This window comes from Rhinatrema bivittatum, chromosome 6 (assembly GCF_901001135.1).
Source record: "Rhinatrema bivittatum chromosome 6, aRhiBiv1.1, whole genome shotgun sequence".
NCBI classification, from domain to species: domain Eukaryota; kingdom Metazoa; phylum Chordata; class Amphibia; order Gymnophiona; family Rhinatrematidae; genus Rhinatrema; species Rhinatrema bivittatum.
Genome location: NC_042620.1, coordinates 287,016,572 through 287,030,054, shown reverse-complemented (window position 1 = coordinate 287,030,054; position 13,483 = coordinate 287,016,572). Strand labels below are relative to the sequence as shown.

The 13,483-nt window shown below is 43.9% G+C and overlaps 1 protein-coding gene across 1 annotated transcript in view; it reads right to left on the bottom strand.

The window, feature by feature from the left end:
* LOC115094360 overlaps nucleotides 1–13,214 on the bottom strand; it is a 141,132-nt gene extending 127,918 nt beyond the window's left edge. The window contains exons 1-2 of the mRNA XM_029607334.1: nucleotides 13,115–13,214; nucleotides 3,347–3,438 (exon numbers count right to left, since the gene is read on the bottom strand). Coding sequence (XP_029463194.1) covers nucleotides 3,347–3,438; nucleotides 13,115–13,119 — 97 coding nt within the window. The 5' untranslated portion in view covers nucleotides 13,120–13,214. The remainder of the gene's footprint in view (nucleotides 1–3,346; nucleotides 3,439–13,114) is intronic.
* Nucleotides 13,215–13,483: the final 269 nt, after the last annotated feature.

The following is a 13,483-nucleotide window of genomic DNA, read 5'->3' as shown; positions in this document are numbered from 1 at the left end:
GGGTCTTCATCGGATGTCATACGAGGAGATTGAAGAATCTAAATATGTACACCCTAGAGGAAAGGAGGAGCAGGGGTGATATGATTCAGACCTTCAGATACTTGAAAAGCTTTAACGATCCAAAGACAACGACAAACCTTTTCAGTCAGAAAAAAATCAGCAGAACCAGAGGTCACAAGCTGAGGCTCCAGGGAGGAAGACTAAGAACCAATGTCAGGAAGTATTTCTTCATGGAGAGAGTGGTGGATGCCTGGAATGCCCTTCCGGAGGAAGTGGTGAAGTCCAAAACTGTGAAAGACTTCAAAGGGGCGTGGGATAAACACTGTGGATCCATCAGGTCTAGAGGACGTGTATAAAGAGGAGGCAGCAAAACACTGCACGGAGTGGCAGTAGCCACAGAGGCATTCACGGAGCGGGATGCCAGTGGTTGGTGTTCCACCATCACGGAGCAGAAGGATGGAAGGCTGCCATCTCCAAATTTAAAAAAAAAACAGGGGTGGGTAAGAATATGTAAAATTAACGGAGAGTTCATAGGCTATAGGTATTACCAATTATTAGGCTTATTCAATATTTGTTGATAGTTAATGTGGCTTTCAATGCATATCCAGCATAGCTCTCTGCTTCAACGGCAGGGGAGAAGAAAAACAACCAATAAGAGCTGAACAACATAGTCTGGGTAAACAAATAAGTGTGGGTGTAGCGGTTACTACCCCTAACTAATCAAGCTTGATATTTCACTTGGATGCAGCTCCATCACTGCATTAATGGTGGGGGAGAAAGGGAAATAGAACCAAGGGTTGCTAAGAGCCAAGAGAAACAGATAAGTATGAAAGGAAAGAAGTGTGAAGCTTGCTGGGCAGACTGGATGGGCCAATTGGTCTTCTTCTGCTGTCATTTCTATGTTTCTACGACTGGCTTCTGACCCTGGACCGGCTTTTGGTGATCCGCAGGCGTTCGACCTCGGACTGAACATCGACCTTCTGCTGTCTTCACTGGGGCCCACCTAAGACCAGCCGGCCCCACGCACCCAAAGGCTCAACCTGTGGGGAACAGGGCTGGTATTGGTGAAGTTCTAGCTGGCCCCTGCATCATTCAGCCTCGCCTTCCGACGGAGAGGACCTGCAGGGGTTCGCCCTCTCAGGTAGTGCCAACTCCCTCCTCGGGCTAAGAGTCCACATTCTCACACATTAGTGTAACATCTATGTAAGAACCATAGCATAGTCCTATATGGTTCTAATACTGGAGGAATTTCTCCATCCTCATCAGGACTGGCCTCATCATCCATGCCATTTGGATACTTACCGGGTGGACCCACTACTGATCTCTATGTACTCCGGCGTTTAACAGTAGGTTCAAGCGAGATTCCTCCCTGCAACTCTGCCCTGGGAGCACTGAATGGGGCAGAGGACTGCACGAGAAGAAAGGATTGCAATCCCTGGAAAAAAGTTCTACCCATGAAAATGTAGAAGGATCAAAACCCAAACCAGAAGGCACCCGAGGCATACCCACTAAAGCTACCTTCTCCTGCTGACACACCAGTTAGGGGAGTTCCAATATCAGGCGCCCCACTTGACATGTCTTTACCCCAGACTGACATCCAGCTGGAAAGAGCCAGGCTTAGTGAAATCCGAGAACGATAATGCTCCTTGAGCCTCTAAACAGCGCTGGCACAAGTTAATGGTGCTCCAGGCTGAGATGCCCGAATGACAGGCAGCACAAAGGGAAAGGCATTTAGATTTCTTAGGAACAGGCACCATTAGGCCGACAGAATGCCAAGTGGCGACTGAAGGCGTGTGTCCAGCTGGGTTTGTTTGGTTTTTTTTTTTTTTTTGTTTTGTTTTTTTTTTTTAAGATGTCCAAAAGTTCTAGTTGTCCAAGAATTTAGGTGTTCCAAACTTGGGTGTCTGAGCACCTAGGCACCCCTAAGTTCAGGCACCACAAAAACTTAAGTGCACAGCAAACGCCCAACCTGTGTGCACAGATAAGCGGGACAACCATTAAGGCGCCACTTAACTTGGACACAAGCCAAGGCCCAACCAGGCATTCAAAAACTGGACTCCCAAGCTGGATGCACAGCTAGACACAAACTGAACAGACAATCCTGAAGAAGGCAGCCTAACACAAGCAAAGCACACTCGAAAAGCCATCAAGACCTACCATGCGGCACAGTGAAAATGCCTTAGGATGGGGCCTAGCCTTCAGAGGATGTTCAACCCTCTAGGCTGCCCAGGTCTCTTAAACTCCCATGGAGCAGGACAAACGTTGGAACGGTGTGCCTAGCAGGGAGACTGGGGGGGGGGGGGGGGGGGGGGGGGGGGGGGAGGAGGAAGTCCCACACCTGAGCTCATCCTTACCTGGCTGAGTACAGAGTGTCTCCAGTTGCAGGGGGAGAGGGTGTATTCTGTCACCACCACACTCTGCTTCCTGCACCCATTGCCTTTCAGCTGTTAAACAGCTAAATCCACACCGGCTGAAAAATCAGCTATCGGACCAAGGCACTCATCTGAGGGACCATGGAAAATGAGCTCAGGAATTCTCAACTGGGGGAGGGAACATTTGGTATCACTGCAGGAAAACTGGGCAAATTTCTTATTTCTCCTTTTCTATTTGAAGCAATCCCAAGTGGGGAGATGCACATCCACTATCTACTGGAGACAGAATACTGGCAGGCTGATGTCACTGCAGGGGTGTATATACTGCGACGTCAGTTTGCTCCGTCTCCATCTGCTGGTAGAGGTGCATAACCCACTTATTCTGGATTCATCTGACTGGACACTAAGAAATACACCCATTTGTTTTTCCTAGTGTCATATTCAAAGTATAGTGCACTTTTATTTTGTACCCCAAGTGCATTACACCTTAAAACATCACCCACTACTCCTCCAGCTCTGCAGCCACATTTAAAAATAGAAACAAAATTATGAGGTCCATATTCAAAAGCAATTTAGACAGAAAACATAGTTATCTGTCTAAATGGCTTACCTGGCTACATTTAGCCCTTACCCGGCCAAATTCTAGCCGGATAACTAGTTACATGTCTAGAATTTAGCCAGATAAGAAAGTGGCGCTCCTTGGGCAAGCAAGAGGCATTCAGAGGAGGAAAGTTAACCTCATAAGTTAGGCAACTAACTCCAATATTCAGAGCTAGCCGTTTAACTTATGCAGCTAACTCTGATCGGGCCTTAGGGCTGCCCTAAAGTTAGCCCTATCGCCCGATCAGACATAACCAGCTAACTTTAAGATAGCTAACTGCTAGTTAGCTAGATGTTTATCCAGCTAACTAACTAAGCCGCACAATGGTTTTTAGGAGAGAGTGTATCAACTAAATACCCCTGGGACATTTTACCTGCAATACATGAATCCATGGTCAGTGTTTTGGTAGCAAACCTGAAGTCCTGTCCTGGCTTCCACAAGATGAAAAACAAGAAAACACAGCATCTGTGATAATTAATAAAATAAAAGTAAATGAAGGTGGGGGGGACAGAAATATGGAGTACAATCTTCAGATAAAACAAATCATGAGTCAGTGCACAGGATAAGCACAACATTTAGTGTGAAATTTCTGTAACAATAATTGGAATCACTCATGAATCAAACAATGCTTTAAATTTTCTGTTAATAATTTCTATTTGCATCAAACTCAGCTCAACAGGTCAATGTTATAAGGTGCAATCTGAAGACAACTGTAAGTCATATTTAAAAGATAGCACTGCCCTCAGAGTCATGCACACTTTTTAAATCTCATATTACTAGTAGTCATACCCTCTAGCAATCCAAACATTTTAGCAGCTTCCCACAGTATAGAAATGGGATAATTTAACAGGTTCATATCATTAATTGTATTTCATCTTGTGTAAATTAAGTAGAGACGTAAGTGATTCCTGAAAATATCTGCCAGTTTTTGTTCAGTTTCCTTTACTGTTTCTTTTAGTCCTACATTTTTTTATTTTTTATTTTTTTTTGGGGGGGGAGGGAGGAGTTTAATGATACCCTGAGAGTGCTTTTCAGTTCATGAAATAAGAAGATGTATATTTTTACATCTAAATCGATAATTACTCCCACTTAACTGGTCCAAGCATGATGAATCTTAATTTGCACAGTGTTCATCTCCATCAAGAGTCCACTGCAGGCATCTGAACTGTCATCACGCATGCTCTACAGCAGTGGTTCTCTTTTTTTGGCCGGCACACCTGACAGATGGTTCTCACATGCGTGACACTGAACATGTGACCATCATGGGGCTAAATGTAAACATGCACTCTGCATCCACAGGAATCCCCTCAAGCCCTAGCAATGAGTGCAGAGCAGTTCTAGGGCATTACCCTGTACAACTCGCCATACAAAAAAGATATTCTGGTTCTGATGACATCCCAGTAAAAGCAAAACAAACTCCTTTTACTACCAGGCAAAATAGCCTTCCTTAATAAAAGACAGTAATTTACCACTAATGCATATCCTATTGAGAAAACACAACAAATAAGATTGATATAAATGCCTACATGCTAGTAAATTACCTCACCTCGGTCACACTGCGAATGGGGCCTGGGAAAAAATGTTGGCAGGACGATTGACTGGTTAAGATGGAAATCAGTTACCACCTTAGGCAGGAACTTGGGGTTCGTATGCAAGACCACCATGCCATGATAAAATCTAGTATAAGGTGGATAAGTCACTAAGGCCTGGAGCTTGCTAACCCTGTGAGCTGAAGTGACTGCCACTAAAAATATGACCTTCCATGTCAGGCACTTCAGGTACAGGTGCGCAGTGGCTCAAAAGGAGCTTTAATCAGCTGAGCTAGCACCACACTGAGGTCCCAAGACACAGGTGGGTTCAACTGAAGCAGGAAGTGAACCACTATTGGCTGTAGCATTTACACCTTGGCGGTGTGTGACAATTGCACTTAGATGAACAGCTTGGAGAAGAGACGACCGAGGGGGGATATGATAGAGGTGTTTAAAATCATGAGAGGTCTAGAACGGGTAGATGTGAATCTGTTATTTACTCTTTCGGATAGTAGAAAGACTAGGGGGCACTCCATGAAGTTAGCATGGGGCACATTTAAAACTAATCGGAGAAAGTTCTTTTTTACTCAACGCACAATTAGACTCTGGAATTTGTTGCCGGAGGATGTGGTTAGTGCAGTTAGTTTAGCTGTGTTTAAAAAAGGATTGGATAAGTTCTTGGAGGAGAAGTCCATTACCTGCTATTAAGTTCACTTAGAGAATAGCCACTGCCATTAGCAATGGTTACATGGAATAGACTTAGTTTTTGGGTACTTGCCAGGTTCTTATGGCCTGGATTGGCCACTGTTGGAAACAGGATGCTGGGCTTGATGGACCCTTGGTCTGACCCAGTATGGCATTTTCTTATGTTCTTATGAAGTTTTTTAGACCACTCTCAGAAAGGTGCAGAAGAGATCAAGCAGTTTGTGTGGGGCAGGAGAAAGGAGTTAGGGCCTTTTGCTCACAACAGAAAACCCCCTCCATTTCAGTCCATAGGACTTTCTAGTGGAAGGCTTCCTAGAAGCTACGAGGTCCCAAGACATTTTCAGAAAGACCCAGCGGCTACAGAATCAGCCTTTCAACATCCAGGCTGTGAGTGGCAAGCAAAGGCATCTGAAGCTGGTTTGCTGTCTGACTTGTACAGGGATCAGAACTGTATTCCATGCATTAAGATGGGAGGAAGGCAAAACTATTACCAGCATAGTTAAAAGATGAGGTGAAAGACTATTTTAGCCAAAAAACATACTTCAAAAATTGGAAGAAGAAAATAGGAAAGAGCATAAGCATTGTCAAGCTAAGTTTAGAACATTGATAAGGCAGGCTAAGAATTTGAAATGAATTTGGCCATAAAGGCAAAAAAAACTCATAATAAAAACTTTTAAAAATATATCCAAAGCAAGAAACCTGTGAGGGAGTCAGTAGGGCCGTTAGATGGAGGGGTTAAAGGGGCTCTTAGGGAAGATAAGGCCATTGCAGAAAGACTAAATTAATTCTTTGCTTCAGTGTTTACTAATGAGGATGTTGGGAAGATACCAGTTCCAGGGATGGTTTTCAAGGGTGATGAGTCAGATGAACTGAATCAAGTCACTATGAACCTGGAAGATGTAGTAGGCCAGATTGACAAACTAAAGAGTAGCAAATCACCTGGACGAGATGGTATGCAGCCCAGGGTTCTGAAGGAACAGAGAAATGAAAGTTCAGATTAGTTAAAATTTTGCATTAAAATGATCCATTGTACCTGAAGACTGGAGGGTGGCCAATGTAACCCCAATATTTAAAGAGGGCTCCAGGAGTGATCCAGGAAACTATAGATCAGTGAGCCTGACTTCAGTGCCAGGAAAGATAGTGGAAATATTCTAAAGATCAAAATCAGAGCATATAGAAAGACATGGTTTAATGGAACACAGTCAACATGGATTTACTCAAGGCAAGTCTTGCCTCTCAGTTCTGCTTCATTTTTTTTTATAGGGGCTATTAAACGTGTGGATAAAGCTGAGACAGTAGATGTAGTATATTTGGATTTTCAGAAGGCATTTGACAAAGTCCCTGAAGAAAGGCTTCTAAGGAAACTAAAAAGTCATGGGATAGGAGGTGGTGTCCTTTTGTGGATTATAAACTGGTTAAAAGACAGGAAACTGGGATTTTCTCAGTGGAAAAAGGGCAAAACAGTGGAGTGCCTCAGAGATCTGTACTTTGACCAATGCTTTTCAATATATTTATAAATTTATTTCCAGATCGTATGAGTGAGGCAATCAAATCTGCAGATGATACAAAATTATTCTGAGTAGTTAAATCACAAGCAGATTGCGATAAACTGTAGGAGGACCTTGGAAGACTGGAATCCAAATGACAGATGAAATTTAATGTGAACAAGTGCAAGGTGATGCAAATAAGAAAAAGTAATCTATGCTGTAGTTACATATGAGGTTCCATATTAGGAGCTACCACCCAGGATAAAGATCATGGGGTTATAGTGGATAATACATTGAAATAGTCAGCTCAGTGTGCTGCAGCAGTCAAAAAAAAAAGTAATTAGGAATTATTAGGAAGGGAATGATGAATAAAACAGAAAATGTCATAATGCAAGATGAGATTTGGGCAATGTTACCCAGGTAGAGAGTCCATCAAGCTAGGTTGAGAGAACCTTGCCCAAATCTCATCTTGGAGTGAGTTTCCTCACTCAAAAAGTCATCAAATCTTCACGAGACCACTGTTCTGTTCGTAGGTGTCACATAGAATGTCAAAGTGGCCCCTAACCCCCTACACTCTTACCTAAACCCCACCTCGAGTTACTAGGTGGACCTACCATAGGGATACAAATACCTACCTATGGGAATGACATTATGGCTAGGCGCTCTCTCTCATGCACCTGAAATAGGCCTTACGGGAGACATCGCGAAGGGCGATGAAACCTTACCGCGCAGTCACGACAGCTATCGCACAGCCTAACGCAATTCAAAAAGGTGTTAAAAATCAGCATTACGGCTGTGCGATAGCTCTTCGAAGACAGGCTAACCCAGCCCACTCTCTGCCCCTAATTCCTCCTATTTTCTGAATTTGCATCGCACCATATGATATGGTGCTATCGCATGCGTTAACGGGGCTTTTCGCATGCGTCCCTAGCGCCTCCTTTTGGACTGGAGTGGCAGCTGTCAGCAGGTTTGGCAGCAGACACTCAATTTTGCCGGCGTCAGTTCGAGCCCGCTAACAGCCACAGGCTCGAAAACTGGATGCCAGCAAAACTGAGCGTCCGGTTTTCAACCTGACAGCCACGGGTCGACTTCAAATTTTTTTTTTATTTTTACTTTTTTTTACCCTTCGGAACCTCAGACTTAATATTGCCATGATATTAAGTCGGAGGTGCACAGAAAAGCAGTTTTTACTGCTTTTCTGTGCCCGAAGAAATTAGCGCCTACCTTTGGGTAGGCGCTAATTTCTGAAAGTAGAATGTGCGGCTTGGCTGCACATTTTGCTTTGTGAATCGCGCGGGAATACCTAATAGGGCCATCAACATGCATTTGCATGTTGCGGGCGCTATTAGGTTTGGGGGATTGGACGCACATTTTCAGCCCCTTACTGAATAAGGGGTAACGCTAGTGCGTCAAAAACGCACGTCCAATAGCGGGTTAACAGTGCGCTCTGATGGAGCACACTGTTCTGTATCAGCCCGTTTGTGAGCAACATTGCGGAAGGATAGAAGGTAAAGTTTTTCTATTTGTGGATGATACTAAGATCTGCAATAGAGCAGACATGCCTGAAGGAAAGAGAAAAGTGATTTAAGAAAGCTTGAAGTGAGGTGGAAGATTTGGCAGTTGGAATTCAATGCTGGGAAAGGGACATTATGGTGATAGTGTCTGGCAATCTGTCACATTGCTTTGCCACCTTCAATGTGATAGCTAAAACCAGAAGATTGCTAGGCTACATAGAGGACTAACCAGTAAGAAAAGAGGCAATAATGCGCTTGTAAAGGTCCTTGGTGAAGCCACACTGGACTGTGTTTAGTTCTGGAGACCATATCTCAAAAAGGATAGACAGTATGGAAGCAGTCCAGAGAAGGGTGATGAAGATGGTGTGGGGTCTGTATCAGAAGACTTATTCAGATCCATCAGCCTCTCATATGTATACCCTGGAAGAAAGGAGGTGCAGGGGAGATACGATGCAGACTTTGTATCATTAAAACTTTTTTCGATATCAAACTCCAAACTTTTGCTATTGCAAAACAAGCAGAATTAGGGATAATGAAATAAACTCCAGGGGGGGGGGGGGCCGACAACTCAGAGCCAACATCAGGAAATATTTGTTCATGGAGAGTGTGGTAGATGTCTGGAATGTCCTACTGAAGAGGTGAAGACAAACAGTAAACAAATTTAAAAAGGCATGGGATAAACACTGTGGATCCTTAAAGGCTAGAGGTGGAAATAAAGAAGAGGGTACATGGAGGTAATCTGCAATGGAGCAGCAGTTACTACCCCTAATGGAAGGCATGGGGATTACTACCCTTAACCAATTAGGGATACATACTCAAAAGCCATTTAGATGGATAACAGAACATTATCCAGCTAGAATTTATGAACTTTTATTGACCGATGTTCATAGAACACATCACACTGGTTTACAAAGAACTGAATGACAGGAAAATTACAATGAACATGGGAGGGGAGCGAGGGGTAGGCTAGAAAGGGAGAAGATGGGGGGCATTTAGCTAGGTAAGTAGAGGGTATTCCTGGGGTAGGAGGTAGGTGTCCTGGGGAGGAGCTGAGATAGCCAGATAAGTTGACCAGCTAACTCTTGATGCACCCGCCATAGGGCAGGGTCTAAAGTTAGCCAGATATCACATATACAGCTAACTATGTGATCTGGGTATATTCCCAGGCACGGCTGCACCGCTGAATATTTCAGGTAAGTTAGCAGGATATCCATATCCGGCTAACTTAACAAGCTGCTCAGCAGCTGAATATTTACCTTTTAACTTTCATAGAAACATAGAAACATAGAAATGACGGCAGAAGAAGACCGAATGGCCCATCCAGTCTGCCCAGCAAGCCTCACACATTTTTTCTCTCATTCTTATCTGTTACTCTTAGCTCCTTGTTCTATTCCCCTTCCACCCCCACCATTAATGTAGAGAGCAGTGATGGAGCTGCATGCAAGTGAAATATCTAGCTTGATTAGTTAGGGGTAGTAGGGGCAGTAACCGCCGCGATAAGCAAGCTACACCCATGCTTATTTGTTTTACCTAGACTATGTTGTACAGCTCTTGTTGGTTTTTTTTTTTTTTTTTTTTCTTCTCCCCTGCTGTAGAAGCAGAGAGCCATGCTGGATATGCATTGAAAGTGAAGTATCAGGCACATTTGGTTGGGGTAGTAACCGCCGTAACAAGCCAGCTACTCCTCGCTTTGTGATTGGAAATCCTTTTTTTTCTTCACCCCTGTCGTTGAAGCTATGCAGGATATGCGTGAAGCATCAGGGTTTTTTTTTTTTTTTCCCCCTGCCCTTGAAGCAGAGAGCTATGCTGGAAATGCGTGATGTATCAGTCTTTCTCCCATGCCGATGCAGGAGAGAACCATGCTGGATATGCATGGAAAGTGAAGTATCAGGCACATTTGGTTTGGGGTAGTAACTGCCGTAACAAGCCAGCTACTCCCCGCGTTTTGAGTGCGAACCCTTTTTCTTCTCCTTTGCCGTTTCATGATTTTGATGCAACTGCAACATCGCTCTGCTCTTCAATGGGAGAAGAGTCAGGGCCCCGACTTTTACAGTCTGGGGTACTGATATGCAGACATTAGGGAAAAGTGTAGAATTGCTTCTATGGCTAAGTCGAAAAGCATAACACGTTCAAGCAACATTGTCTGAATCAAGAAGGCCGCTCACCCTGTATAAATGTAGTGTTTTTCTATACCAGCATTCAAGATAAGGATCACATCATGCTGGTTTACATTTAACAGGGGGTGTAAAACGCAAATAAAGTAAAACTGTAACAAGTGAAGAGAAACTCTGAAGTTACAATAAAACAGGGATGTTCAAAACTGGGAGCAGAAGGAAAGACTAGAGGAATTTAATGGAAAGAGCAATTGTATACAATGTTCAAAGAATGTCTGACTGTGGTTGTTGGTGAATTAAGGTTCAGTTGGGGTCTGGAAAGGCTTGCACTGCAAACCCATATCAAAATGTTGATAGCAATTTTGATATGGGTTTGCAGTGTTTGGTTTTGATTGTCAAGATTACACCTCTTAAACATAAGACTTGGGGGTATCCTGCATGGAGTGGCAGACTAGACTGACCATTTGGTCTTTCTGCTGTCAATACTATGTTACTTCATAATACATTTTAATGTGCATGAAAAAAAAAGTATAGTGCAGCTAAAACAAAACGAGAGAAAAAAAACAATTTCAGCTTCACCTTCCTAGTATCCCAATGGGTGAGCCCTAAAAGGAAACTTTTTGAACACAAAAGGTTGCATCATCCATTATGCCAATAAAATGTGAAAAATAGAAGAAAAAGTAGATCTCAAGAGACCAAAAGCAAGAAAGAGCCAAGAAACAAACTGCAAATTTGAACATTCTAATTAATACCCTTACTCCACCCCCCGGATTTCTGTACAGTACTTCAAACGATCATCCTGGCCAAACTAGATTACTGTAACTCCCTCCTCCTAGGTTTACCAAAAAACTCCATCCACCATTACAAATACTACAAAAACACCGCTGCCCGGATCCTCACCAGCACACATAGAAACATACACATAACACCTGTTTTAAATGATCTACATTGGCTGCCAATCGCATACCGCATTCAATACAAGACCCTCTCACTCATACACAAGGCGCTGCACAATCCAGAGATGAACTGGTTTAGTTACTCCCTTAGCTTCCTCCAGACCACTAAACCCACCAGACACCAATACCTCGCCACCATTCAGACCCCCCTCACCCAAAACCACTAACTTGACCTCCAATAGAGCACGTGCGCTCTCGGTAGCAGGTCCCACCCTCTGGAATACAATGCCAGTAGAGTTACGCCAGGAAGACTGCCACAAAACATTTAATCAAAAACTTAAGACTTGGCTCTTCACTAAAGCTTACACCTAATACCTTTCAGCTCACTTCAGCACCACTCCTGCCCATTTCACCTCTCCCCTCCCCAAAGTTCTCTTCCCACTTAAATCTCTCTCCTTCGAATTACACTTTCAATTCCTCCATTTCCTATTCTGTTTTATTCTCACCAGAATCTTATGCAATGTATAAACTCATCAGCTTAAGCATGTCTCTGTTGTCCCTCCTGCTAGCATTTTGTATCACTAATGTATATATTATTGTATATTCTTCCCACAGTTTGCTGCAATACTCTTAATTCTTGCATTGCATACTATCTTACAGTTCTACTTTTGGTTCCTTCAATGGTTACACTCAATCCTTATAATAGTTTTACCCACCCCCCAGTTACTGTTTTGATCCCTATTTATACCTACTTGTTTCATGTCAAACACTTGCATGCGTATGTTTTTTGTTACATTGTAAACCGATGTGATATCACTGATGAATGTCAGTATATAAAACCAATAAATAAAATAAATAAATATCAAGGCTTTAAAAAGATGCTTCCACTTTGCAAAGCTGATTTATTTATTTTTAATTTTTATATACTGACATTCTAGTATAATATACAAATCATACCGGTTTACATTAAAACAGGAGATGCAGGAAAAAAAAAAGTTACCTTTGTCACCAAATAAGAGCAGCAATTTTTTTCTTGTACTATAAACCTGAATCCTCACCAAAAAGACTCTTGGTTCCCTTTCTAGCAGGAAGTCAGTAACTGGCAAAGAAACAGAGCCGCTCCTGCAACTGCTAACTTCGGGGGAGGGAGACCGAGCCGCAGCAACGAGGTGACCGTGCTACCCGGGTCCCCAGAACTAGAGAAGAGAAAAAAAAAAAAAAAAAGAAGTGTTCATATTTAGGATACATAGCGCTGGATTTTAACACGTACTATTTGTAAATTAATTTTTTTAATCCGTCAGGCTGAAAGACGTTTTAAAGAAAAAGAAAACCGCGGTGTCCTTTACTGCTTGAAATACCCATCAGATGTGTTAGAGGCACTAAAATACCCCAACCACCTCGTTCCTGCTACAAAGGATTGGTTTTCACTAAAGCAGAAATTCGTTACTACAGGAGCATTAAATGCAAGCGACAGGAGGAGCACACGGGAGAGAGATTCGCTGCTAACGCCTCGCACCGTGCACAGGGAGGGACTGCGGTGCCTAAACCCGAGCGTCACTCAGCCGCGAGCTGCCCCTCCCCCGGTGCGTAAACCGGAGCTGCCCCTCAGAGCCGCTCATCCCCCGGTGCGTAAACCGGAGCTGCCCCTCAGAGCCGCTCATCCCTCCCCCGGTGCGTAAACCGGAGCTGCCCCTCAGAGCCGCTCATCCCTCCCCCGGTGCCTAAACCCGAGCGTCACTCAGCCGCGAGCTCCCCCTCCGGGCCGGTGACGCCCGGTGCCTCGGCTGCATTAAAGGACTCCGGGTTTCGGAGAGAGGCGGGGAGCGCGCGGCCGAGGAGGATCTAGGACTGTGTCCCACCCGAGTGCATTTATATCAAGTGACCGACCCGTCTCACCTCATGGGCTGGGAGCCCCTTGCTATGTTTCACGTCCTCGTGCAGTTCACCCTCCGATTCCTGTAATTAGAGTTCCAGTTAGCTTTATGAGTCCCTCCTGTGAGGGAGGTGGAAATGCTCTCATAGGCCGTTTCAAATGAGGCGCGAGGGTGGGGCCAGTCTTTGAAGGGAAACAGCAATTAATCTAAACCTGCCTTCATGATACCTGCTGCAGTTTTGTCTGTCAGGGCGATCCACGCACTGCTGGCTAAAACAGCTGCTCTGCTGCAGTTCCCGCTTCACTGCAAGTGTGTTTGTTTTCCAGCCCTCTAGTAAAATTGGGGATATTCATTTTTGGTTTTTATTGTTTTTTATTTTTCACAGGAATTT